General features: G+C 42.3%; 1 protein-coding gene across 3 annotated transcripts in view; it reads right to left on the reverse strand.

The window, feature by feature from the left end:
* ncf1 (neutrophil cytosolic factor 1) overlaps positions 1-26744 on the reverse strand; it is a 95597-nt gene extending 68853 nt beyond the window's left edge. The window contains exons 1-3 of one of the 3 annotated variants that reach the window (XM_043718847.1): positions 26656-26744; positions 26200-26290; positions 4003-4083 (exon numbers count right to left, since the gene is read on the reverse strand). In XM_043718847.1, coding sequence (XP_043574782.1) covers positions 4003-4083; positions 26200-26290; positions 26656-26741 — 258 coding nt within the window. In that variant the 5' untranslated portion in view covers positions 26742-26744. Of the gene's footprint in view, positions 1-4002; positions 4084-11169; positions 11455-26199; positions 26291-26655 lie in introns of those variants that run through there. The other 2 variants (XM_043718848.1, XM_043718849.1) reach the window with 2 other exon arrangements.
* Positions 26745-27125: the final 381 nt, after the last annotated feature.

Genomic DNA, 27125 nt, shown 5'->3' on the forward strand with positions numbered 1-27125 from the left:
AGATTGATGAAGGCAGAGCAGTGGACATTGTCTACGTGGACTTCAGCAAAGCATTTGACAAGGTTCCACATGGTAATCTGCCTAGTAAGGTTAGATCACAGGGGATCCAGGGGGAGCTAACCAATTGGATACAAAATTGGATTGAAAGTAGAAGACAGAGGGTGATGGTGGAGGGTTGTTTTTCAGACTGAAGGCCTGTGATCAGTGGATTGCCACAAGGATCAGTGCTGGGTCCACTGCTTTTTGTCATTTTATTTAAACGATTTGGATATGAATATAGGACATATGGCTAGTTAATTTTCAGAAGACACCAAAATTGGTGGTGTAGTGGATAGTGAAGAAGATTATCTCAGAGTACACAGGGATCTTGATCAGATGGGCCAATGAGCCGAGGGGTGGCAGATGAAATTTAATTTAGATAAATGTGAGGTGTTGCATTTTGGTAAGGCAAACCAGGGCAGGGACTTATATTTACTTAATGTTAGGGCCTTGGGTTCAGGAGTCCTTGTGTATGAATCACAAAAAGCTAGCATCCAAATTGAGTGAGTAATGGAGAAGGCAAATGGAATGATGGCCTTTACTTCAAAGGGAATGGAATATATAAGTAGGGAGGTCTTTCTAAAACTTTACATGCACTAGTCAGACCACAGTAGACAAGGAGGTGGCTGGAAGAACAAAACAAGCCAGGCAGCATCAGGAGGTGGAAAAGTCAAGGGAAGGTTATACTTGAAACATTGACTTATGCATTTCCTGATGCTGCCTGGTTTGCTGAATTCTTCCAGCCTTCTGCTTATCTACTTTGGATTCCAACATCTGGAGTTTTCTTTGATTCTAACCCGTAAACCACGGTTGGAATATTGTAACAGTTTTGGGCCCTTTTGGAGGCAGTCCAGAGAAGGCTGATACCATATTAGATATGAAGGGACTGACTTAGAAGGAGAGGTTGAGTAGACTGGGGCTTTAATCATTAGAATACAGAATAAGAGGCAATTTTGTTGAAACATATAAGATTCTGGGAATTTGACAGGGTAAGAGGACAAGGGTAGCAGATACACAGGAACACAATCCCCTGCAAGTTCCCCTCCAAGCCACTCACCATCCTGACTTTGAAATATACTGACATTCCTTCAATGTCGCTAGGTCAGAATTCTGCAATTCCCTCCCTAAAGGCATTCTGGGTCTACCTACAGCAGGTTATCTGCAGTGGTTCAAGAAGGCAGCTCACCACCACCTTTTCCAGGGGCAACTAGGAATGGATAACAAAGGCTGGCTCAGCCAGTGATTCCTGTGAGTAAATAAAAATAAAATGGAGCTAAAGATAGATAAGACCTCTGGACCTTATGGGCTGTATACTGAAATATTAAAGGAAGTAGATATTGGATGCTGTGGGAGAGTCAACAAGGGCATAATCTCTCAATAAGGAGCCACCCACTGAAGACAGATGAGGAGAAATTTCTTCTCTCAAAGGGTAGTGAATCTATGGTATTGTTTACCATGGACTGCTGTTGAGGCTAGATATATGTTATGCTGATATAGACAGATTTTTAGTTAGTAAAAGAATCTAGGATTCTTGAGAAAAAGGCAAGAAAATGGATGTATGGTTTATCAAATAAGTAATGATACCATTGAATGGTGGAGGTGACCTGGGAGCATTGAGTAATTTGATCAAATCTTGAATTTTTGTGAGATCCCGGGAACAGTGGGCCTCAGGAATCTGCCATTGACCACTGTACCACAGCTGACAGCCAGGATGGTACAGTAGAATCGGAAGTCTTTGAGATAGTGGGTTATGTGAGAAGGCACAGGGAAGGCTGGCTGCCAAGGGAAGTAAGTCACCAAGTCCAAGTGAAGTGCATCCTCAATTGGAGATATAAGTATGAGGGGAAATCATGGTGCAACAACGTTTCAATTATCCTCCAATATGAAGGACCAGAGAATTGCAAAAATTATAATCTGGTTTAAAAAGATGGAGAGCAATAAAACTAGAATCTACAAGACGTTCAGTGTAATCTCAGGTGGGAAACCATTGCCTGGAACATGATTAAGACTAAGTTGGACAAGTGGGTGTGATCCAAAGGAAGTCAACTTGAATTTATTTGTGCTATAGTTAACTAGGTGGAATTTTTTGATGAGATAGCTTGATGTAGGAAGCAGATGGTAATAGTGGAAGGATGCTTGTTGGACTGGAGGCCTGCGGTGGTATACCTCTAGTGGTGTATCTCAGGGGTCGGTGCTGGGCCTATTACTGTTTATTATCTGTATCAATGACTTGGATAAGAATGTACAAGGCATGATTAGTAAGTTTACAGATGACACTAAAATAGGTGGCAACGTGGACAGTGAAGAAGGTTATCAGAAATTGCAGCAGGACCTTGATCAGCTGGGGAGTGAGCTGAGAAATGGCAAATGGAGGTTAATATAGGTAGGTGTGAGGTCTTGCATTTTATAAAGTCAAATCAAGATAAGAGTTTCATGGTGAATGGTGGGGCCTTAAGGAGCGTAATGAAACAGAGGGACCTTGGAGTTCAGGTTCATGGTTTTCTGCATGGTTGATAGTCACTAGTAGATAGCACAGTAAAGAAGCTTTTGGCACACTGACCTTCATCAGTCAGAGCCCCGAGTTGTGAAATTGGGAAGTTATGTTGCAGTTGTACAGGACATTGGCGAGGCTGCACTTGGAGTATTATGTTCAGTTTTTGTCACCTTGCTATCGGAAGGATGTTATTAAACTGGAAAGAGTGCAGAACAAATTTACAAGGATGTTGCCAGTACTCAAGAGTCTGAGTTATAGGGAGAGGTTGGACAAGCTAGGACCTTTTTTTTTTACAGTTTAGAAAACTGAGGGGGGGGATCTTATTGACATGTATAAGAACATGAGAGATATAGATAGAGTGAGTGCACTCAGTCTTTTTCCCAGGGTTGGGGAATTGAGGTTAGAGAGGAAAGAATAAAAGGGAACCTGAGGGGCAACGTTTTTACACAGAAGGTGGTATGCATAAGGAATAAGCTGCCAGTGGAAGTGGTTGAGGCGGGTACATTCACAACATGCAAAAGGCATTTGGACAAATACATGGATAGGAAAGGTTTAGAAGGATATGGGGCAAGTGCAGGGAAATGGGGTTAGCGTTGATGGACATTCTGGCCAGCATGGACCAGTTTGGGCCAAAGAGCCTGTCTCTGTGCTGTAGATCTCTATGACTCTATGACCCTTCAAGTTGTTCACAAATGGAGATAAGAGGTGAGAGTGTGGTGCTGGAAAAGCAGCGCAGGTCAGCCAGCATCTGAGGAGCAGGAGAATCGACCCTTCAGGTAAAAGCCCTTCTCCTAACAGATGTAGATAACCTATTTCCAACACTGGGGAACCTAGGGCCATGGAGCATCAAACCATTCAGGAATGAAACTAGGAAACACTCACCACAGGGAGTGGTGGGAGTTCAGGATTCTCTGCCACAAAGCACAACTAATGGGAGATCAATGGCAAATTTGAAATCTGAGATTGACGGTTCCTGTAAACCCTGTGTATTCAAGGACCATGTACCAATGGAGTCAGGTCATGGGCTATCTATGTTCAAATTGAATGATAGGACACACCTGAAGGACCTTTTCTTATTCCTATGTCCCTAAAGTCCCCATTCAACAAACTTCCAGTGGCTAAATGAGCTGGCAATTTTTAATTTTCTAATTTTGAGCTTCAGCTGTCCAAGGCAATGGGGCAGTCAGTGACAGAAAACAGAACTCTTCTATGGGTTCAATACACAAGTATTCTACAATAAGGTCAGTCAGATCTCAACTCTTGATCAGCGAGGTTTTGCCAAGGTCAAGTTCATGCTATCTTTGTCTTGTTGTATTAAAGAGTCTATAACCCTTAAACCCAGTGGGTACAGTATTCCGGCAGTTAAAACGTATTTTTGAAGTAGATCAGCGAACCATGCTGATGTGATCGTTACACAGTCATTTCTCAACTTCTTCATTCCAGAATCAATGACAGAATGAAAAACTTACATGAAAATCATAGATTTCAGAGAACCTCCGATAGATGAGCTTTTCCGTCAAGTCACTCCATTTCACCATCAGCATGTAAACCTAAAACAGAAAGGGAATGGTCAGTTCTGCAGGAAGGGGCACCTCCTAATAGTTCTCTGCCCACTCACTAACTACAGCATTCACATTCTACGTTGACTCAACATGAAAGGACTTGTCAAGTTTTAGGTAGTAACTGCCTACAATGTACTGTATACCACGTAGTCCTCTACATCCACCACTGGCTCATCACACTGACACCCATTCAAGCACAATAGGCTTCGGATGCTATTCCACACTTCACCATGAGGTAAATGACATGTAACAATGATATAACAAGACAGACCACATGGAATGTGCTAACTACTTGACCAGCAGAAAGCCCAGTATACCTGTATTTTTCTTTATCATAACCTGCTAAAATAACTGTCCAGCCTTTTAAATTTTTGTTTCTTTTCTTTGAAGCCTGGATTTCTTCCAGCTGCTGATTCAGAGGCTGTTGGTTTCCTCTCTATGCCTTGTTCGAGTCCCTTCACTATAACATCGCTGCCAGCATTTATTCCTGAAAGGACTAGCTCATGAGGAGCTCCTCATTGTGTCTGTCGTGTATCTCCACCTAATTTTCCTGACGTGGCATTTGTTTCCAGCATTGCATTGAGCTTCAGCTGATGTTTCTGTAGGCTAGATTTATTTCACTCGCAAATTGCCCAGATATTCCTGTAAGCCAGTAATGTTCTTCTTGGATTGAAGATACAAAGCTTGTAGTCCATCCTGCTTTGATTCTTTCTCATGCTGCTCTTCATTCATCCTGTGGGCCAGCAGAGGTTTCCCCTAGGTACATGTCCCCGCATCAATCTTAGGTTGGACCAGGGAAGGGGATGGGAGACTGGTGAGGAGGGAGAGGGGGAAGACTGGTCAGGGAATGGGGTGGGAGAGACTGTTAGCAGAGAAGGGGGAAGAGGGAGACCTTGGTGGTTGGGATTGGTTTGAGAGGGGGTGATCATGGTCAGGGACAGGGAAGAAGCAAATGTGGTAGGGATGGGAAAAGATGGGGGAAGGGGGAGAGAAGAATGTTGTCAGGGAATGAGGGGGCAGGACTGGTGGGGATAGGGGGGCAGTATGGGGAGACTTGTAAACCACTCCCTCTAATGCAATGCTGTGGGCCTTTGGCTCACTAGAGGCACTTGGTCTTGGACTTGGATGCAGGATTCAATCCCATCTCCAGTTAGTTACAAGAAATGGAGACAGTCTCCTTGAAACCCCAACACCAAATTTAGTTCTTAAGAAGGGTCACTAGATCTGAAACCTTAACTCTGCTTTATCTCCACAGATATTGCCTGACCTGCTGAGTTTTTCTAGCATTTTCTGATTTTGTTTCTGAATTCCAGGTTGATAAGAAGCAAGTGGGCCCCTACATCTTTATGTAACATGAGAGTTGAGGACACAAAGAGCCCAAACATCATGAAGCTGGGATATATAACTGCACTGACATCAAGTCACAATAAAAATGAAGAGAAATTAAGGTAAAACAAGGAAGTATTTACAATATTTACATGGATTGAAGTCTGTGGTTTATACTGGGTTGAGTCTGCTCTTTCTTCCCCATTAGCCCTCCTGCCCCAAAGATAGGGCGGCATGGTGGCTCAGTGGTTAGCAATGATGCTTCATAGCATGTATACATTAAGGACAAAAGGGTAACGAGGGAGAGAATAGGGCCCCTCAAAGATCAGCAAGGCAGCCTATGTATGGAGCCACAGGAGATGGGGGAGATACGAAACGAGTATTTTGCATCAGTATTTCTGTGGAGAAGGACACGGAAGATATAGAATGGAGGGAAATAGATGGTGACAGCTTGAAAAATGTCCATATTACAGAGCAGGAGTTGTTGGATGTCTTGAAATGCATAAAAATGGATAAATCCCCAGGATCTGATCAGACGTACCCCAGAACTCTGTGGGAAGCCAGGGAAGTGATTGCTGGGCCCCTTTCTAAGATATTTGTAACATGGATAGTGACAGGTGAGGTGCCGGAAGACTAGAGGTTGGCTAACATGATGCCACTATTTAAGAAAGGTGGTAAAGACAAGCCAGGGAATTACAGACCAATGAGCATGGTCAGCAGGGGGCAAGTTGTTGGAAGGAAGCCTGAGGTACAGGATGCACATTTATTTGGAAAGGCAAGGACTGATTAGGGACTGTTGGCATGGTTTGTGCGTGGGAAATCATGCCTCACGAACTTGATTGAGCTTTTTGAAGTAACAAAGAGGATTGATGAAGACAGAGTGGTAGATGTGATCTACATGGACTTCGACAAGGTTCCCCATGGGAAACTGGTTAGCAAGGCTAGATCTCATGGAATACAGAGAGAACTAGCCATTTGGATACAGAACTGGCTTAAAGTTAGGAGACAGAGGGTGGTGGTGGACAGTTGATTTTCAGATTGGAGGCCTGTGACCAGTGGTGTGCCACAAGGATCGGTGCTGAGTTCACTACTTTTCATCATTTATATAAATGATTTGAATGCTAACATAGGAGGTATAGTTAGTAAGTTTGCAGATGACACCAAAATTGGAGGTGTGGTGGACAGCTAAAAGGTTACCTCGGATTACAACGGGATCTTAATCAGGTGGGCTACTGGGCTGAGGGGTGGGACATGGAGTTTAATTTAGATAAATGTGAGGTGCTGCATTTTGGGAAAGCAAATCAGAGCAGGACTTATACATGTAATGATATAGGGAGTGTTGCTGAACAAAGAGACCTTGGAGTATAGGTTCATAGCTCCTTGAAAGAAGAATCGCAGGTAGATAGGATAGTGAAGGCGGCATTTGGTATGCTTTCCTTTACTGGTCAGAGCCTTGATATAGGAGTTGGTAGGTCATGTTGCAGCTGTACAGGACATTGATTAGGCCACTTTTGGAATATTGCTTGCAATTCTGGTCTCCTTCCTATCAGAAGGATGTTGTGAAACTTTAACGTGGGCGGCACAGTGGTTAACACTGCTGCCTCACAGCGCCAGAGACCTGAGTTCAATTCCCACCTCAGTTTCCTCCCACAGTCCAAAAATGTGCAGGTTAGGTCAATTGGCCAAGCTAAATCGCCCGTATTGTTAGGCGAAGGGGTAAATATAGGGGAATAGGTGTGGGTGGGTTGCGCTTCGACAGGTCGGTGTGAATTTGTTGGGCCGAAGGGCCTGTTCCCACACTGTAAGTAATCTAATCTAAAGGGTTCAGAAAAGATTTACAAGGATATTGCCAGGGTTGGAGGATTTGAGCTACAGGGAGAGGCTGAATAGGCTAGAGCTGTTTTCTCTCGAGTGTCAGAGGCTGAGGGGTGACATTACAGAGGTTTACAAAATCATGAGGGGCATGGATAGGATAAATAGACAAAGTCTTTTCCCTGGGGTGGGTGAGTCCAGAACTAGAGGGCATAGGTTTTGAGTGAGAGAGGAAAGATATAAAAGGGATCTAAGGGGCAACTTTTTCATGCAGAAGGTGGTACGTGTATGGAATGAGCGGCCAAAGGAAGTGGTGGAGGCTGGTACAATTGCAACATTTAAAAGACATCTGGATGGGTATATGAATAGGAAGGGTTTGGAGGGATATGGGCCAGGTGCTGGCAGGTGGGACTAGATTGGGTTGGGATATCTGGTTGGCATGGACGGGTTGGACCGAAGGGTCTGTTTCTGTGCTGTACATCTCTATGACTCTTGGGTGATGTGTGATTTTTAGCTTTGTCCACCCTAGCCCAACAAAGGCACCTCTACATCATTACTGAAACACACCAGGATTCTGAGGGGCTTGACAGGGCAAATGTTGAAAAATGTTTTTCCAAGTGAGGGATATAGTTGCAGGATAATGGATACTCACTTAAAACTGAAATGAGAGGGAATTTCTTCTCCCAAAGGCTAGTGATTGTCTGGAATTCTGTAATCCAGAGATTGTGGAGGATCAATCAGTTGATCACTGAGTATTTAAAGATTTTTGAAATAGAGGGGAGTTGAGGATTATGAGGAACTGGCACACTAAAGGAGTTGAGGCCTGGGTAAGATTAGTTATGATCTTATAGAATGGTAGGCTTGAGGTGCTGAATAGCCTACACTTGCTGCTATTTCTTATGTCCTTATGCCTCACTATCACAGACTACTGCTGGAGGCCCAGATACATTTACCTGATGGAACTCTACAAAATTCTCCCATCATATAGGATAAAATGATTCTGTTGGCTGCCGGAAGGATTGTTATAGGCAGGAGGGTGGAAGAACACAACAAGCCAGGCAGCATCAGAAGGTGTAAAAGTTGACGTTTCAAATGTAACCCTTCTTCAGGACTGGGTAAGGATTGTCATATGCAGGGAAGGAGTGTTTAGGTCATAGTGTATTATCCTGTTAATCAGGCTATAAATCCTTTCACTAACTGAACAGCAATCTTCAGAGGAGATGTACAACAGTAAAACAAACAGGCTAATAGAATTCTTTACATTTAATTAATTGTGAGAGTTCAGGCAGGAATGTTCCCTCCCAGTCGGGGAGCACTTCAGCAGTAAGGGACATTCAGCCTTGGATCTTCGGGTGACCGTCGACCAAGGTGGACTTCGGGATAGGCACAACACAAAGTAGCCGAGCAGACGGTGATAGTCAAGTTCGGTACCTGTGAGGGTGGTCACAACCGAGACCTTGGGTTCATGTCACACTACAGGTGACCCCACTATACACTATGCACACTCTCTCTCTCACACACACTTACATACTCACACACTCATGCAGACCCTCTCTCATACACACACACCAACGCACACACCCTCTCACAGGCTTATACTCCATGACATTCACACACACACTTTATTAAGCTTTCATACATGCAAACACACACTCTCACGTGCAATCACACTCACACGCACACACTCATTCTCTCTGTCTCTCTCTCTCTCACATACACGCACACACATACAAGTCTATGGGGTGAATTTGTATTTGCAGATACATTCTATTTTACTCAAAAAATGCATAATCTGTGGGCTGTCAATAGAGGTAATATTTTATAAATTCCACTTTGGAAATAGAACCACTCTGACTCAAGATTGGGATACAGACAGACTCTAAACTCACACCTTTAATGCATTGTCTGAGCAGAGATGTCACCTTTTGTTATAAAGTCTTAAGTTATCTCGAGAAATTGACTTAAAAGAAGTTCTGGGATTTACATATTAATGAATCAAAACTTGCATTCTAAAAGATGAAAGATTTAACAATCCAGGTTTGTTCAATATATCGCTGTATATTACTGTAACCTTTTGCTATAACTTCTGTGTCTTATGATTTTATACTCCACAACCACCTGATGAAGGAGCAGCACTCCAAAAGTTTGTACTTCCAAATAAACCTGTTGGACTATAACCTGGTGTTGTGAGATTTTTAAATTTTGTCCACCCCAGACCTACACTGGCTCCTTCACAACAACATTACCTATTGTAGCCACTAACACTCTCCATTAACAGTTATTCACACTCCTTTGTCTGTCCAACTGTTCTTCTCTCCCTTTGGGCTTCATCCCCACTTATTGTTTACCCTTTAACCCCTCCACCCATCCTATTTTCCGCATATAAGCTAACATTTTTCTAGCTACCATTAGTTCTGCGGAGGGATCATCAGAATGGAAACACTAACTGATTTGTCTTTACAGTTGCTGCCAGACCTGCTGAGCTTTTCCAGCAACTTATGTTATTACACACCTATGCAGCAGGTGAGATTTCAACACAGGCCTCCTGAATCATGGGTAGGAACACTACCACATGAGAGACCCTCTAGAATTCAAATGTAATCATTTGCAATGGCAGGATTCAAACCTGGGATCCAGAAAATTTTCTGGGACTCTGGATTGATAGTCTAGTGAAAATGTCACTACGCCACTGATTCCAAGTTAAGACTTTACAGTACAATTGAAATGGTTAACAGGATACTGGTTTTCAAAAGACATAGTTATTGACCATTTCCACAGGTCAGTGAAATAGCAAAGAATGGACATAAACTCAACATATTTCACAAAAGGAATTAGTCAGGGGATTAGAAACATTTCTTAATTGAGAGAATGGTTTGAATTTCCACCTAAATTCAAGATAACCAGTTTAGGAATAAAATTATGGAAGTAATTTTACACATCAAAGGAACAGGAAGTCTACAGCAATTTTCCCAAATTGCCATTTCCACAAGTAAGATCAGTAGCTTTTTGTCAATGAAGCTGAATGGAATTGAGGTGGATTATTGAGGGGCTGCATAGCTTCCTGCCTTTGTGCTTAACTCTCTCGATCAAAAAACACCACGGAAAAGAAACTATCAGTATTTATAAGAAAGTAGATTGATTGTTTAAATAGAATATTAATGGTTGTCGGGAGAAACAGGAGAATGGGTTTGGACCGGGTGAGATATTAAAGCATGGGGTATGGGAGTAGGCAAGTAGGATTAGGCTGGATGGGATATTAAGGGGGCATGGAGTGAGGAGGAGAGAGGGATTAGACAGGATGGGATATTAAAGGATGTGGGCAGTGATAGAAAGAGTGGGATTAGGTTGAGTGGGTTGTTGAAGGGTGCATGAGTGAGAGGGAGGGAGGGATTAGGCTGGGTGGGATATTAAAGGGAATGGGGAATGAGAGGGAGAGCGGGATTAGACTGGGTAGGATATTAAAGGGTGCACAGTGTGAGGGGGAGAGTAGGATTAGGCTAGGTGGGATACTAAAGGGATGGGCAGTGAGGGCGAGAGAGGGCTTACATTACTGGGTCAGGTGGATGACAAAGACATTTATAAAATTGATAAGACGTTTTACATTTTCACTACTTTAGTCTTCAATATTCAAAGAACAAAATATTATTTAAGAATATGTTGACTATATAAATGTTTTTATTACATTTATTTCCAAGTGCTGTGTGATTACACTCTGTAATTCTTCCCACTTCCTTAAGAATGCCACACTCCCTAATCTTTTAAAAAAACTTTGTCTTGGGTTTGACCCTGACAATATTACATTTGTGTTCACATTTGTCATCAAGTTGTTTAATTGGATAATTGCTGCAACAAACAGTCTCTCAAAGCTCATCAGCACATCGACGGCTCTCCAGAAACATGCTGCTCGTTTCTAATTCATGTGACACTGCTACTCACGTAATGTTGGTTTGGGACAAATCTTTTCTCAAATCCTAGAACCTCGATGTGTCTGATGTAAAGCCCCTCCATCTTAGGTTGATAATAAAGTTGTCAATCTTCTCCAAAGGGGTGTGAAGTTTTCTTCCACTCTTCAGTCTACACAACGAGCTGTCACTGGGGGCTTTCCTGAACCTGACTGATTAGTTAGTTTGTCTTCCTCATCTCTCCCTTCTCTCATTTCTCACTTCCGGTTCGCATTAATTGGCTTTAATAATCTTAGGTTTTTTCCAACAGACATCAGCTCTCTATGAACTGTCTACGTGACTCAGAGTTACTCCCAGCAGCATTTACTGGTAACGCTCTAGAGAAGTGAAAGTAGATATAATTAGATTCTGGTTACATGAAGCAAGAACTTAGCAAATCTATTTTGCCTATTCATTTATTTTGAAAAGTTAACCGTTAAACAATGCCAAGCTTGGATCAGGACTCTGGTTACTAACCTTAGAAAGAGAGTCTCCAATTCTACCTGAAATAACTCCACAGAAGCTGGTATCCCATGACCAACTCACCCTTTATTTACATGTGGAGAGTCTTTAATGCTGATCCATCTCCCTCAGAACCAGCCTTCAGAATCAGCAGGGTGTCTGTCACTAATTATTTAACCCATTTTGACTCATCAATCTGTTCAGAGATGTCATTATACACCTCTGGTGGAACATGAACCCGAGTCTCTCAGTCCAGACACTACTGCTGTACCACAAGAGCAGCCCCCCTCCCCCTCCTCACCCCACTCCACTGCTGTTTGACCTGCCTTATCTGTCAGCCAGGGCTCCCTGTTTAGACCAGATTAACATCCCCAATCAGGAAACTCATATTCTGAGGTCCATATGACTGACCTCATTACAATCACTGCACTGCCCACTCTGATCATATTGTTGGCCACATGAAAGTGACAAAATCTTGTGAAGCCCATCTGAAATAAATGCTAAACTAAACGTTATTGTTGAGAGGTCAGGAATCACACCAGGAAGGTCAACAGTGAGCTCCTGAGAATCAAGGAATGAAGTGAGAAGGAGACAGAAAAGACATCTATTCTATGGTGAGACACAAGTTGGTTTAAGACAGTGGATTCAGGACAGCTTATGTGCCATGATGGAAAACAGTGGAAAGGTGACGGCCTAGAAGTCACCTAAACTATTCATCCATACACCAAGACAATGTTCTGGTGCCCCAGGTTTGAATCCTGGCATGGCAGATGATGGAATTTGAATTCATTAAAAATCTGGAAGTAAGAGTCTAATGATGACCATGAAACCATTGTCAATTGTTAGAATCCCATCTCGTTTGCTAATATCCTTTAGATAAGGAATCTCCTGGTCTGGCCTACATGTGACTCCAGACCTGCAGCAATGACTGCCCTCTGGGCAATTAAGGATGGAAAATAAATGCAGGCACATCATGAGAATGAATAAAAAACAAAATTTCTACAAATGCTGGACCAAGCATGATTATTGGGAGGTCATGGGTTTCATCAGGTGAGATCCAGAGAATCAACGCTAACTGAATGAACACCACTGAATTTCCAGAGATTCCTAGCATTTACTGAAAAAGTATCTCCAGCAATCTTAGAGAAAAAGATTGAAGTGGGCAGAGCTGAGAGAAATGAAATGAGTACACTGGTTGACTCCCTCAAGGAGCTGGCACAAGCATGTTATCAACAGACAGTTTTGACATGAGAGGTATTTTCCATTATTGTGGACCCCAACACAATCAAGCAATGTTGTGAATAAATGTCAATGCCAATGTGTTGCCAGGTACATAGTCTGTACTTCACAGTGATTGGCTGATCAAATCAAATAGCATATAATTGTCATCAAAACTAATACATGCTCGAAAAACATTAAATCTCTGTTGTTCAATGTTACTCCATAATTGTAAACACCTACTGAACAGTCCTGAGTGGAACAATAACTTGCAACCTGGCTTTATTAAGCTTCCTAGAGGTGACATACATTTATACACAGGGGCTCTTTCACTTTAAATAAATACAAATATAAATACCCTGAAACATGGCGAGCCTACAGTTCTCTGTGGCAATGTGTCAGCCAGTTTGGAATCACCAAACAAATTGGCACTCTGATCTGATGAGTCCAAGGCTCAAAGCTTCAACAACACAACTTTTTGCAGCATTTTTCAAGAATCCTTTACATTCAGACATGTAAGAGCTGGCCTGCACACAACTCTTTATTGAACCCATCATTGAAAGGTTTTGCAGTGGGACAACAGTAGGACAAGCAAAATCTAGATCTGCTTTTTGAACTATTACACAATACCTTGGGGCTCCTTTTCTCAGCTTCCTGCACAGGCGTCTACATTACAGAATTTTCTACTTTAATCTTAGGGAAGTTATTTTGGACGGGAGCTCATTTTTGGCTCATTTACATGTCAAATGTAAGTTGACATTCCCCATTGACTTTAAGAACTTAATATTATTAAACAACAAGCAAAACAACAAAATGTTAAACAGTTACAGCAAGACTGATTAATACAGAGACTGTAAGAGGAACAGAAACATTTAAATCAACTTCCTTACCGCAGAAAAACAACAGGGAAAAAATTGTTAAAAATATGATGGGGTTGCATTCACTCAGATACGCAAATTAGGCCATTCGACCCTACTAGCCTACTCCACCACTTAATATGATTGTGGCTGATCTGATTAGATTACCTACAGCATTCGGCCCAACAGTCCACACCGACCCTCCGAAGAGTAACCCACCCAGACCCGTTCCCCTAACTAATGGACTTAAACTATGGACAATTCACCTGAACTGCACATTTTTGGATTGTGGGAGGAAACCAGAGCACCCAGAGAAAACCCACACAGAAAAAGGGAGAACGTGCAAACTCCACACAGACGAGGGCCCAAGGCAGGAACTGAACCCTAGTCCCTGGCACTGTGAGGCAGCAGCGCTAACCACTAGGCTACTGTGCTGCCCTGATCTCCACATTCTCATTTACCCTGATAACCTTTGACAGCCTCATTATTCAAGAATACTCCATGACCCTGCTCCACCCATTCTAAGTAAGAGAATTCCAAAGACTAATGGCCCTCAGAAGAAATCCTTCTCAACTCCTCTTAAAATTCCTCATTCTTAAGCTCTGTCCCTGAACGCTACCCTCTGCAAGAGAGAACATCCTTTCACATCCACCCTGTCAAGTCCCTTCAAAATCTTATATCTTTCAATAGATAAACTCCAATAGATAAAAGCTTAACCTGTCCAACCTTTCCTCATAACTAGCTCTATTCCAGGTGATAAATGAAACCATTCCTGAAGAAGGGCTTATGCCCGAAACGTTGATTCTCCTGTTCCCTGGATGCTGCCTGACCCGCTGCGCTTTTCCAGCAACACATTTTCAGCATAAATGAAACCTCGTTAAGTTGCTTTTAACATATTTAGAAACAGAAAAGTTAGATAATTGGAGCAGGAATAAGCCGTTTAGCCTTTCGAGCCTGCTCGACCACTGATGTGACCATGGTTTGATCATCCTACCCAGGAACTTGTTCCCATTTTCTCCCCCATATCCGTTGACCCATTCAGCATTAAGAAATGTATCTAACTCCTTCTTGAAGACATCCAGTGCTTTGGCCTCAACTGCTTTCTGTTGCAGAGTATTCCATTGGCATTACATCCTATCTTAAATAAAGAAACCAAAACTGTAAACTGGACTCCAGATGTAGTCTCACCAATGCTCTATCAAAAATGCAAAACATCCTTACTTTTATTTTCCATTCCTTTTGCAACAAACATCAATATTCTATTTGGTTTCCTAATCTCTTGCTGCACATGCAGACCAATGTTATGTGAATAACAACGATCTATCTGTACCTCGGCATTTTGCAAGACAGTATTATTAACAGTGTCGCACTCCCTCAATACTACAACGGAGTATTAGCAAAGGCTTCTGTTCCTGGGTGGAATGTTGTGTTTTTTTTTAAAGAGTAATTATGGAAATGGGTCTAAAAGTGAGGACTTCTACCCCTGCGACAGTAGGCCAGGTTTACGTGTGCTGTTATGTTTTCATGATTTTCTCTATTTATTACATATTCATATGGAAGTAAAATGCCAGAAGATCTCCCGCCCCTCACCCCCTCCAACAACCTGTTGGAACTTTGAGCTCAGACCTTGGGCTGTATAATTAAAAAGGCCGTACTTCACTCTCTGATTATCACCCACCCAGCCCCAGAGCTGTCTCACAGTATGCACAAAACAGTGTTACTCTTTCACAATATCTCTCTCCCTACAGGTCGTCTGAGGGCTGACTAGGCCAGAGAGATTGCAACAAAAGACCATCCCAACAGATAGATATGGCGTGATAGAGACTGCTGCTGAGGTCAGCGCTTGTGGGCACCTCAAGAGAACCTGGCTCAGGTGCCACAAGAGATGCTGTCCCACTGCTCAATGCATCAAGCCTCTCTCTGGCCTGGCAGTGTACAGTGCCCACTGCAAAGGGCTGTCACACAGGAGATGTGGTACAAGGTATCTCCATCAGATGCTCTGTTCAGGAAAGGAGCTATAACACCATCAGCTTAGTGACCTTTCATCACAATCCAGAGAGTGCATACATCTCAGAGCTTCATAACAAAGCCTTGCACAGGGCAGCTGTGAGTTGTGCCTGCTTGCCTGCCCAGGTCAGCTTGCTTCACATGGGGCAGGTTTGCTGATCCCGCCAGATTCCAACTCTAACACTGTAAATTATTGCACAAAGAAACACTAAAATGAAACAAAGAACTACAGATGTGGGGGAATCTGGAACAAAAACAGGAAATGCAGGCAAAACTCAGCAAATCTGGTAGCGTCTGTGGGATAGAAAGCAGAGTTAATGAGTTTCAAGTCTGGTGACTCTTGATCATGGCCATGGAAGTGGGTTTTGGCAAAGGTTTCGTCAAATATGAGGAGTCAAAATGAAAGTAATAATGGAGAGCAAGAAGAAAAGTTAGAATGGAGATCCTGTCTGAGAGAGGAGCAGAACTCTGTCAAGGTGGGTACACCTAGAAAAGGTGTGGCAGTGAGTTAAACACTGAAATAAAACAAAGAACAGCAGATGCTGGAGATCTGAAACAAAAATAGAAACTGCAGGACTGGCAGCATCTGTGAGAAGGAGAAAGTGAGGACTGCAGATGCTGGAGATCAGAGTCGAGAGTGCTGAAAAAGCACAGATGGTCAGGCAGCAGCCAAGGAGCAGCAGAATTGACGTTTTGGGCATAAACCCTTCATCAGGAGTGTTTCTCTTGGATGGCTTATGCCCGAAACATCAAATCTCCAGCTTCTTGGATGCTGCCTGACCTGTTGTGCTTTTTGCCTTTATGAGAAGCAAGCAGAGTTAACCCACCTGACTCGAAACACTAACTCTAGTTTCTCCAGTTATTTCTGTACTGGTACAAAGAAACTCTTCGGTTACAAAGGAAACAATGTACTGAAGCAATTCATACGCAGCCTGTGAGATAGAGCTATGCCTATGTTTCTTGTTTTGGATTGACAGGCCTGTTTCCCCTTGAGGTAACTTCAGTAGGCTGGGTTGTCAATGACAATTCTTAATCTATTAATCAATAGGCAATCTACCTGAAAGGTTCAGAGAAATTAATTCCAGGAAACTGCATTCCTGCCTCCCCATCCCCATCCTCTCAAGATAGCAACACACTTTAGCCCTAGAGGATCGTCTGAGGGCTGACCCAGAGGGGTACCAATATCCTGGGGGGGAAATTTGCTAATGCTCTTTGGGAGGGTTTAAACTAATTCAGCAGGGGGATGTGAACCTAAATTGTAGTTCCAATGTCCTGGAGGTTGAGAGTAGTGAGGTCAGAAATATGGTTTCAAGGTCGCAAGAGTGCACCGTCAAGCAGGAAGGTGGTTTAAAATGTGTCTACTTCAACGCCAGGTGCATCCGGGATAAGTCCACTGGACCGGATAGGATTCATCCTCGGATTCTCTGGGAAGTCAGGGAGGAGATTGTAGGTGAACATTGCAGTATGGGTTGGTACCTGGGACTTCGACGTTGTGGCCATTTCGGAGACATGGGTAGAGTAGGGACAGGAATGGTGGTTGAATATTCTGGGGTTTAGAAGTTTCAGTAAGAACAGAGAAGATGGGGGAGGTGTGGCATTGTTCGTCAAGGTCAGTATAATGGTGGTAGAAAGGATGTTTGATGACTCGTCTACTGAGGTTGCATGGGCTGAGGTTAGAGTTGAAAAATGTGATGCTGGAAAAATACAGCAGGCCAGGCAGCATCCAAGGAGCAGAAAAATCAAAATTTCGGGCTGGAGTACTTCATCAGGAATCCTGATGAAGGATTCATCATCCTGGAATATCAACAGCCCAATATCAACAGTCGATTTTCCTACTCCTCAGATGCTGCCTGACCTGCTGTGCTTTTCCAGCAACACACTCTCAACTCTGACCTCCAGCATCTGCAGACCTTGTTGTCTCCTGCTTGAGAGTTATAAGCTAGCCAGGAAAGAACAAAAGAGAGAACTAACAAGAGCCAGGAGGGGACTTCAGAAGTCATTGGCAGATAGGATCAAGGAAAACACTAAAGCTTTCTATAGGTATATCAGGAAAAGAAGAATGACTAGAGTAAGATTAGGGCCAATCAAGGACAGTAGTGGGAAGTTGTGCATGGAGTCTGAGGAGATAGGAGAAGCACTAAATGAATATTTTTCATTGGTACCCACACTGGAAAAAGACAATGTTGTTGAGGAGAATACTGATATACAAGCTACTGGATCAGACGGGATTGAGGTTCACTAGGAGGAGGTGTTAGCAATTCTTGAAAGTGTGAAAATAGATAAGTCCACTGGGCTGGATAGGATTCATCCTCGGATTGTCTGAGAAGCCAGGGAGGAGATTGTAGAGCCTTTGGCTTTGATCTTTATGTTGCCATTGTCTCCAGGAATAGTGCCAGAAGACTGGAGGATAGCAAATGTTGTTCCCTTGTTCAAGAAGGTGAGTAGAGACAACCCTGGTAATTGTGGACCAGCGAACCTTACTTCGGTTGTGGGTAAAATGTTGGAAAAGGTTACAAGAGATAGGATTTTTAATCATCCAGAAAGGAATGGTTGATTAGGGATAACACAACACAATTTTTTGATGGGTAAGTCATGCCTCACAAACCTTACTGAGTTCTTTGAGGTGGTGACTTAACAGATAGATGAGGGTACAATGGTTGGTGCGGTGTATATGGATTTCAGTAAGGCATTTGATAAGATTCCCCACGGTAGGCTAATGCACAAAATACGGAGGCATGGGATTGAGGGTGATTTAGTGGTCTGGATCAGAAATTGGCTAGCTGAAAGAACACAGTGGATGGTGGTTGATGGGAAATGTTCATCATGGGGTTCAGTTACTAGTGATGTACCGCAAGGATCTGTTTTGGATCCATTGCTGTTTGTCATTTTTATAAATGACCTGGATGAGGGCTTGGAAGGATGGGTTAGTAAATTTGCAGATGACACTAACAGCAGTGGAGTCGTGGATGTTGCAGGTTACAGAGGGACATAGATAAGTTGCGGAGCTGGACTGAGAGGTGGCAAATGGAGTTTAATGCGGAAAACTTTGGAAGGAGCAACAGGAATAAAGAATACAGGACTAATGGTAGGATTCTTGGTATTGTAGATGGAGCAGAGAGATTTCAGTGTCTGTGTACATAGATCCCTGAAAGTTGCCACCAAGGTTGATAGGGTTGTTAAGAAGGCATACAGTGTGTTAGGGTTCAGAAGCGATTTACTAGGATGTTGCATGGGAGGGAAGGTCTTATGAAGAAAGGCTGAGGGACTTGAGGCTGTTTTCGCTAGAGAGAAAATGGTTGAGAGGTGACTTTGTTGAGACACATAAGATGATCAGAGGGTTAGATAGCGTGGACAATGAGAGTGTTTTTCCTCAGATGGTGATGGTTAGCACAAGGGGACATAGCTTTAAATTGAGGAGTGATAGATATAGGATAGATGTCAGAGATAGTTTCTTTACTCAGAGAGTAGTAGGAGCGTGAAATGCACTGCTTGCAACAGTAGTATACTTGCCAACTCTAAGGGCATTTAAATGGTCATTGAATAAACATATGGGTGAAAATGGAATAGTGTAAGATTGGTTTCACAGGTCGGCACAACATCGAGGGCCTGTACTGCACTGTAATGTTTGATGTTCCATGAGGGAAGGGAAGAATTTTCTGAGGAATTGTAATAAGAGGCTATTCTGACAGATAGAGGCCGGACACAGGTGGGTCTGGAGGTCAATCCCAGCCGCTCCCTCCCGATTTCCTATTGAATAGCAGTAAGGAGTCATGTGGCCTTATCCTACTTCCTGTTTTTATTAGTTTTCCAAACACATTTTACTGTCTTGATTCATTGTTAAAATTACTCACTCTAAAAAACTGTTTGGAACATGTTTTTCTCCAAATCGAAATGTCTGCTGCTGAAACTTCTGCAGCCCTTTCCTGTGGTCATTGTGGCTTCTGACTCAACCCTCAGAGGCCTTTGGATGGAGCAATTCCTTGTGTACAAGGAATTGGACTGGGGTGGACAAAGTTAAAAATCACACAACACCAGGTTATAGTCCAACAGGTTTAATTGGAAGCACACTAGCTTTCGGAGCGACGCTCCTTCATCAGGTGGTTGTGATTTTTAACTCTGTCACACTAATATCTGAATCAAGTTTTGTAAATTGGGACATTCTCAATCAACCATAAAACAGACATCAAAGAGCAAAATAGAATCTGAATGCAAAGCAGAAAACGTGTGGCAAGGCAGTTAGAATCTCGGGAAGGAGCAGAAATGTTAATAGGATCACTGTTCATTCAGGAGAAACCACTTCCATCCTTCCAGATTGGGCTTACATACTGAAGGTAAATGGTGCTGTCTGAGTAGCCCCAGATATTAGGCCTTGGACCTGATTGAGTGAGGGATGAAGATCAGATGTTGGAGGACAGGTCTTGAATTTTGGGAATCTCAGGAGTGGCAGTGACCAGGATGGTATCTGTTCTAATAAGCATTTAGCAATCTGTTTCTTCTGCTCGAGGTTAATTTTGAGTGTAATGGTAGCTGGCTGTCTCAGGGAACCCAATGAGGTGCTGATTTTCCACTTGGAGATTCTGCGGCCTTCTGGAGTTTAACAATTTTAGAGTTTGAGCTCTTCCTTGTCCTTACCCCAACCCTCAAAAACCAGGCCTTGTTATCACATAGTCCACTATTACACATCACCCACTCTTAGCCATTAACAGTCCCCATTAATAGCTATTCACCTTTTTAGATTGTTATCCACTCTGTTGTCTGTCTAACTGCTCTCCCCTTTCTTTGGGCTCTATCCCCACCTATTGGCTCACTCCTTACACCCTCCCTCCACCCCATCTTCTACACATAAACCAACATTTCTGAGCTACGATCAGTTCTGAGGAAGGGTCACTTGATCTGAAATGTCAACTCTGATTTCTCTTCACAGATTTGTCAGACCTGCTGAGCTTTTCCAGCAATTTCTATTTTTGCCAACAGGGAACTGATCTGGGCATTAGACCCCTTACTGAATATGGTGAAGGTCTATTGGCTGCTCTGGCTCTAAGTTCAGGATATCTCCTGTTGACTCATCCAGTATCTTCCTATCCATCATGATGGGCATTTAGTTAATGGCCTAGTGTCTGACAAAAAGAGGATATGGGCCCAATTTAAACTGAAGTGTTCCAGGGAGATGTCCTTCATTAGTCCAGTTTACATCTCAAACAGCAACTTTACCCCACCAGCCCTAGAGCTGCCTGGGGTGCTGTATGTTTTGAACCTGCAACTATTATCTTTGCTCTGGGAAATACAGTTTTTACATCTGATTCAAAATTAGATTAATATATTTTACAATGTCATCGAGATTAAAGTATCTAGACTAAAAAAAAGATATCTTAATGGATTTTGGATCCATTTAATTTTCCGTAAGTGAATTTACTGCCTTCTCAGTCTCATTCCTTCAAATAGATCAGTCATCTGGTAAATACTTTAAAACAAGGGGTGAGTTAACCCATTGTTCCCAATGTTACTTAAAACCTTATAATTCAGCTACATTAGGGCTGCTCCCTATTTATTCTGCTGTTTTCCCACTTTTTGCCATATAGGAAAGTTTTAGTTGAGTATTTTCTCTGCATGATCCTGTGATGAAGAGTTTAGATATCTGATTGGACATGTAGATTGGTCTTTGAACTTTGACCTCTGACTTGACTATGACAGAAAATATATACACCATCTCAGTCATTTTGAATAAACTGGTGCAACCAAATCGTCTTGTCTTCTTGTTTATCAGTATCAGAGCGGTAGATTATTTTACTCACTGGTATTTGGGATCCTTGCTTTTCCTAATTGATATTGATGATCTGGATCTTTGCTGAAGGGAACAGTTTCAAAGTTGGTGGAGTGGGCAGAGGAAGTTTAATGCAAAGAAGTGTGACATGATGCACTTTGGTTAGAAGAATATTGAAAGACAAAAATAAGGAACAATTTTCAGAGGGAAGCAGGAGCAGGGACTTGGGTATATATGCGCACAGATCATTGAAGATGGTAGGACAGGTGGAGCAAGCAGTTAATAAAGCAAACAGTGTCCTCAGCTTTATTAATATGGCATGAGTACAAGAGTAAAGAGATGATGTTGAACTTTTACAGGCACTTCTTAGACTTCAGCTGGAGTATTGGTGTACAGTTGTGCGAGCCACATTATAGGAAAGACATGAATGCATTGCAGAGTGCAGAAGCGTATTACGTGAATGGTAAATACACATCGTGTATATACACTGCCTGGAAATGTCATGGAGGCAGGTTCAATTGAGGCATTCAAGAGGGACATTGGATGGTTATTAGGATAGAAATAACGTGCAGGGATATGAGGAACAAGTGGCAAATTGGCACCAGGGGATGATGTTGGTTTAAAAAGCCAGTGCAGGCACAATGAGCTGAATGGGCTCCTCGTGCACAGTAAAACAATCTGTGATTCTGTGAACAAGGCATGATTAGTCAGTAAGAATAAAGGCTGCTCCCAATCTCTTTGATCTGTCTCCAGCAGCATTAACATAATTTCCACGACTGGGACCTCTTGGTATCTGCTAATCCTAACAGCATGAAATTCATTGTAAGTGCCAGTTGAGGTAGTTCACTGCTACCAATCCCTCTTTTATCTGTACTTTGTCAAGGAGCCATCCAGTGATTAGGTTGAGGATATACCACAGGAGCCATTGTTCTTTGTTAACATGATGATGATAGCAATATGTACAACTAAATTATGTCAGGCATATTTACTAAGGACAGAATACATTTGCTTCCTGCAAAAGCTAGTGTAGAATTCACTGCCTCAAAACCTGTGTGTAACATCAGTAGATTGGGTAGAGCTTTATTTAACAAGAAAAGTTAGTTCCATGGTTTTAGTTTGTGGGCATGTTGACTGTTTTTTCTTTCCAGGACAAGAGGAAACAGGGCTCTGCAATGGTCATTGTCAGGGGTTATTTGTTTACAATAATGTCGTTCTCAATTTCTTGAATGATACAATGATGGTTCTCCAGTATCACTATTAATGATCCAGTTCCTGGATTATATCAGACAATAGCAGCTACCTTGCAGCATCATTGTGATAATTTTCTATTATTCATTTTCTTAATTGTATATAGTCTATTGTAATTGTTGAATGAACCCCTCAGTGCAAAGCCCACCTCTGTGTGTTCATGCTGAGGATCGTTTTTTAGTTCACAGTACTCATGTCCCTGGGTTTTGGGGTTTGTCATGCTCTATAAATTTCCCAGTGGCTTCCAATCAAAACTGACATTTGAACTTTGTCAAATTTACAAATAATGAGTTGGGCATTAACATATATTAAGGTATTCACTGCTCACAATGTGGTCTTCTCTATTTTGGGGAGACAAATTATAACTGGGTGACTGCTTTGCTGAATACTTAAGTTCTGTTTGTAAAAATGACCCTGAGCTTCCTGTAGTCTACCATTTCAACACACCACTGCATTCCCATGTTAACATGTGTGTCTTGGCCCTGCTGCAGTCCTCCAGTGAAGCTCAACACAAGCTGCGGAACACATCTAATCTTTTGCCCAGGTGTTTTACAGCTTTCAGAATTCAACATTGACTTTAACAATTTCAGAGAGTTAACACCCTCCTCTACGTTCATTACCATCCCCCACACCCCTAGGTCTGGTGTTGTAATAGTTTGTCCAGCATTGCTAACCATTCTCACTTCTCATTAGTACACTACTCAGCATCTATCTCTCTCTCAGCTTATCATCAGCAATCTTCTCACCTATCCATTTTTTTTCTCTTTCTGGGCACCAACTCCATCTAATCTATTCATCATCCCCACTATATGTATCCTATCATCAGTATAAATTACAGTCTTTCCCGGCGATACGCCATCTATAAAGGGTCATTGGACTGTTTCTCTCCATAGATGCTACCAAACCTGCTGAGTTTTTCCATCAATTTTTGTGTTTGTTAATGTAAACATCTTGTATGAAGTGCAAGTCAGCTAATTTACCAATATACCCTCAGAATGCCTCTGGTACCCTTTCTAATGTTTATTGATTCACTTGCAGGATCTGGGTGTCACTGGCTGGCCAGCATTTATCATTCATCTCTAGTTGCCCTTGAAAAGGTGGTGATGAGCACCTTGTACCACTGCAGTGCATGTGCTGTGATTCAGAATGCCCCTAGATTTTGACCCAGTGATGGTGTAGGTAGTATCTTGTAGATAGTACACACTGCTTTTACTTAACGTTGGTGGTGAAGACAGTGAAAGTGTGTGGATGTGGTGTCTATCAAGTGGGCTGCTTTGCCGTGGGTGATGTCAAGCATCTTGAGCATTGTTGGCACTGCAGCCATCCAGGCAAGTGAGGAGTACTTCATCACACTCCTGACTTCTGCCATGTAGTTGATGGACAGGCTTTAGAGAGTCAGGAGTTGAGTTACTCACTGCAGTATTCCCTGCCTCTCACCTGCTTTTGCAGCCATTGTATTTATATGTAGGTTGAGTTTCTGTTCAATGGTAATCCCCAGGATGTTGATAGTGGGGATTCAGTAATGGTATTCAGTGATTGCCTGTCAAGAGATGGTGGGATTACGTTGTTTCTTATTAGAAATAGTAATTGCCTTGCATTTGTGTGGCTGCCTCTAATAAATTAATCTAAATTAATTTAATCTAATTAATTAATTAATTTAATCTAAATTAATCTAATTCCCATTTGTTCCATATCCCTTTAAATCTTTCCTATTAATGTACACAACCAGATGCCTTTTAACTGTTGTATTTGTACCCGCCTCCACCACTTCCCTTGGCAGTTCGTTCCATATATGCACCATCCTCTGCATGAAAAGGATGCTCCTTCCGTCCCTTTAAATCTTTCCTACCCAAGCCCTCTCGATTTGGACTCCCCAACCCTGGCAAAAAGACCTTGACTACCCACCCTATCCATGCTCCTCATAATTTTATAAACCTCTATAAAGTAACCTCTCAGCCTCCAATACTCCAGGATTAAACAGCTCCAGCCTCTCCCAATAGCTGAAACCCTCCAACCCTGGCAACATCCTTATAAATCTTTTCTGAACCCTTGCAAGCATCACAATATCCTTCCTAAAGAGGAAGACCAGAATTTAACACAATATTCCAGAAGTGGCCTAACTAATGACCTGTACAGCCGCAACATAACCTCACAACCCCTACATTCAAAGCACTGACCAATACAGGCAAGTATACCAAATACCTCCTTCACTATCCTATCTACCTGTGACTCCACCTTCAAGGAACAATGTGCATGTGTAACCACCACCATTTTTGCTGCTCTGACTGTGTTTCACTTTTGGAAGTGCCCTATGACTTTACAGATGCATCATTCTTTTGTAACAGCTGAGCACTGATTGTGCATGTCTTTTGTTGACAGAGCTGACACTGACTCTTAGTATCTGCTGTTTGACCTACTTTTCGTGTTGGCTCGTCACACATATCTGTACAGTGATTGTACCTTAGAAAGTTGTTCTCTTGAGGCAAAGTTGTCCATTTTCTCTCAGGATTTGTCTGGTTTCTGCTTTCAGTGCAGTCTGAGTAACTTCTGCCAAAGACAAGTCTTCTTTAGACTGGACTAACTCTCACAAAAACTTATCAATAATTCCAACAACAACTCAGTTTCTTCTGAACTTTGATTTCAAAGCCTCACAGTCACAGTCCATTGATCTACAGAGGTCATTACACATCTGGATTTCCCTGAATACTGAATTCTCCAGATAAATCGTGCTCTTTCATTTTCAAATTAAAATAGTTATGAGAAGATGTAAAGGTTTATTCAAATGTAAATTTACCTTCCTTTGATTTATCATTTAATTTTGAAGAAATTGTGTATCTTAATAATTGCTTGTTCCAAGATGCCCAATCTACGTTCTATTTGGCCCATTAGTAGAAAGTGAGTACTGTGGATGCTGGCGATCAGAGTCAAAGAGTGTGGTGCAGGAAAAGCACAGCTAGTCAGACAACGTTCGAGGAGCAGGAGAATTGACCTTTCAAGAGCTTATGTTCGAAACGGCGACTCTCCTGCTCCTCGGATGCTGTCTGACCGGCTGTGCTTTGGCACCATACTCTTCGACTCTATCTGGCCCATCTCTGACATTAAATCTTTGAGGTAGTATCATTTCTCTTGTCATTATTTTCTCAATGTGATTATTTATCCTTCTTCCTTTGAAGCAACTTTAACCCTGCACTATCTCAATGGCGTTTGGAATATGCGAGCTTTTAATCACACTGTTCTAGTCTTCTGCCTAGCTGATTTGGTAATTCTGTACATAGCAACTCTGTCTTCATGTATTATAGCAATATTGTTCCATGACCTTCTAATAAGGAGTCCAATTTTGTATTATGGCAATGCTGTAGGATTTTACTTATTGTAAAGCTTCCAATTCTGTTAAATAACAATGCTACACCTCTATATTGAACCTGAGAGGTTTTAATGCTTTTTCTTTGCAACTGAAATGGTGTTTTCTCACCTCCTTATTGTGTGCAAAATGGAGAGTTCTCTGCTTTCTACAGCCTAGATGAAGGTCTCTGCTTCTTTGTGAGGATGAATCACTATGGCACCTTAACAAGAAGAGACACCTGTTTTTACAAAACAATGTAGTTTCATGCAAGACAGCAAGCGGTACAACTAACATTGACAAGTTAGACGTAATTACTAAGACTATTAGGAGCTAAGGAGGACACATCTGTCTCCACCAGAACCATGAGCGGGATTCCTCATTTTTTGACCAACACTGTATGACTTCATCAGAGGGGATGGAGCTTAATGCAGTCTTGAACATTAACCCTTCCGGAACCGTTGCTTTTCACAATAATAACCAGGGACATGCATTTAGGGTCAGAGTTAGGACTGCATTTGAAGGGAGATATTTTCAGCATAGGATAATGGAGATCTGTCAGAAACTCTCATAATATTTAAAAAGTACCTGGACATGCACTTGAGGTGCAGCAAAGCTCTAGGCCAGGGTTTGGAAAGTGAGGCTAAGCTGGATGACTCCATGTTGACTGGCATGGACATGACGAGCTGAATGGTCTCCTTCTGTACTGTAAACGTCTATGATTCCTGGAGAGGCTACGGGGAAATAGCAAAAGGTATCAGATTGGCTGACAAGCTCATTCAAAATGCTGGCATGGTCACACATGTCCAAAAGGCCCTGCATGTACAGGATTGGGATTTTAACCAACAAACTTTCAATTCAGCTGGTTGAGGCCTCACCATTTGTTTTTCTTAACAAAGGATGAGTAATCTCTTCCTGCTGACATACTGCCCACCTGGGGCATCAAGTGGCAGGCTTCAAGGCAGAGTAATAATTCCCATGTGTGAGGGAATCATACCTCAAATATTTTAATAATGCTGTCCCTGTCTTTAGCAAGTGGTTAAAGAAAGGATATGAGC

This window comes from Chiloscyllium plagiosum, chromosome 28, assembly GCF_004010195.1.
Source record: "Chiloscyllium plagiosum isolate BGI_BamShark_2017 chromosome 28, ASM401019v2, whole genome shotgun sequence".
In the NCBI taxonomy this organism is placed as follows: Eukaryota; Metazoa; Chordata; class Chondrichthyes; order Orectolobiformes; family Hemiscylliidae; genus Chiloscyllium; species Chiloscyllium plagiosum.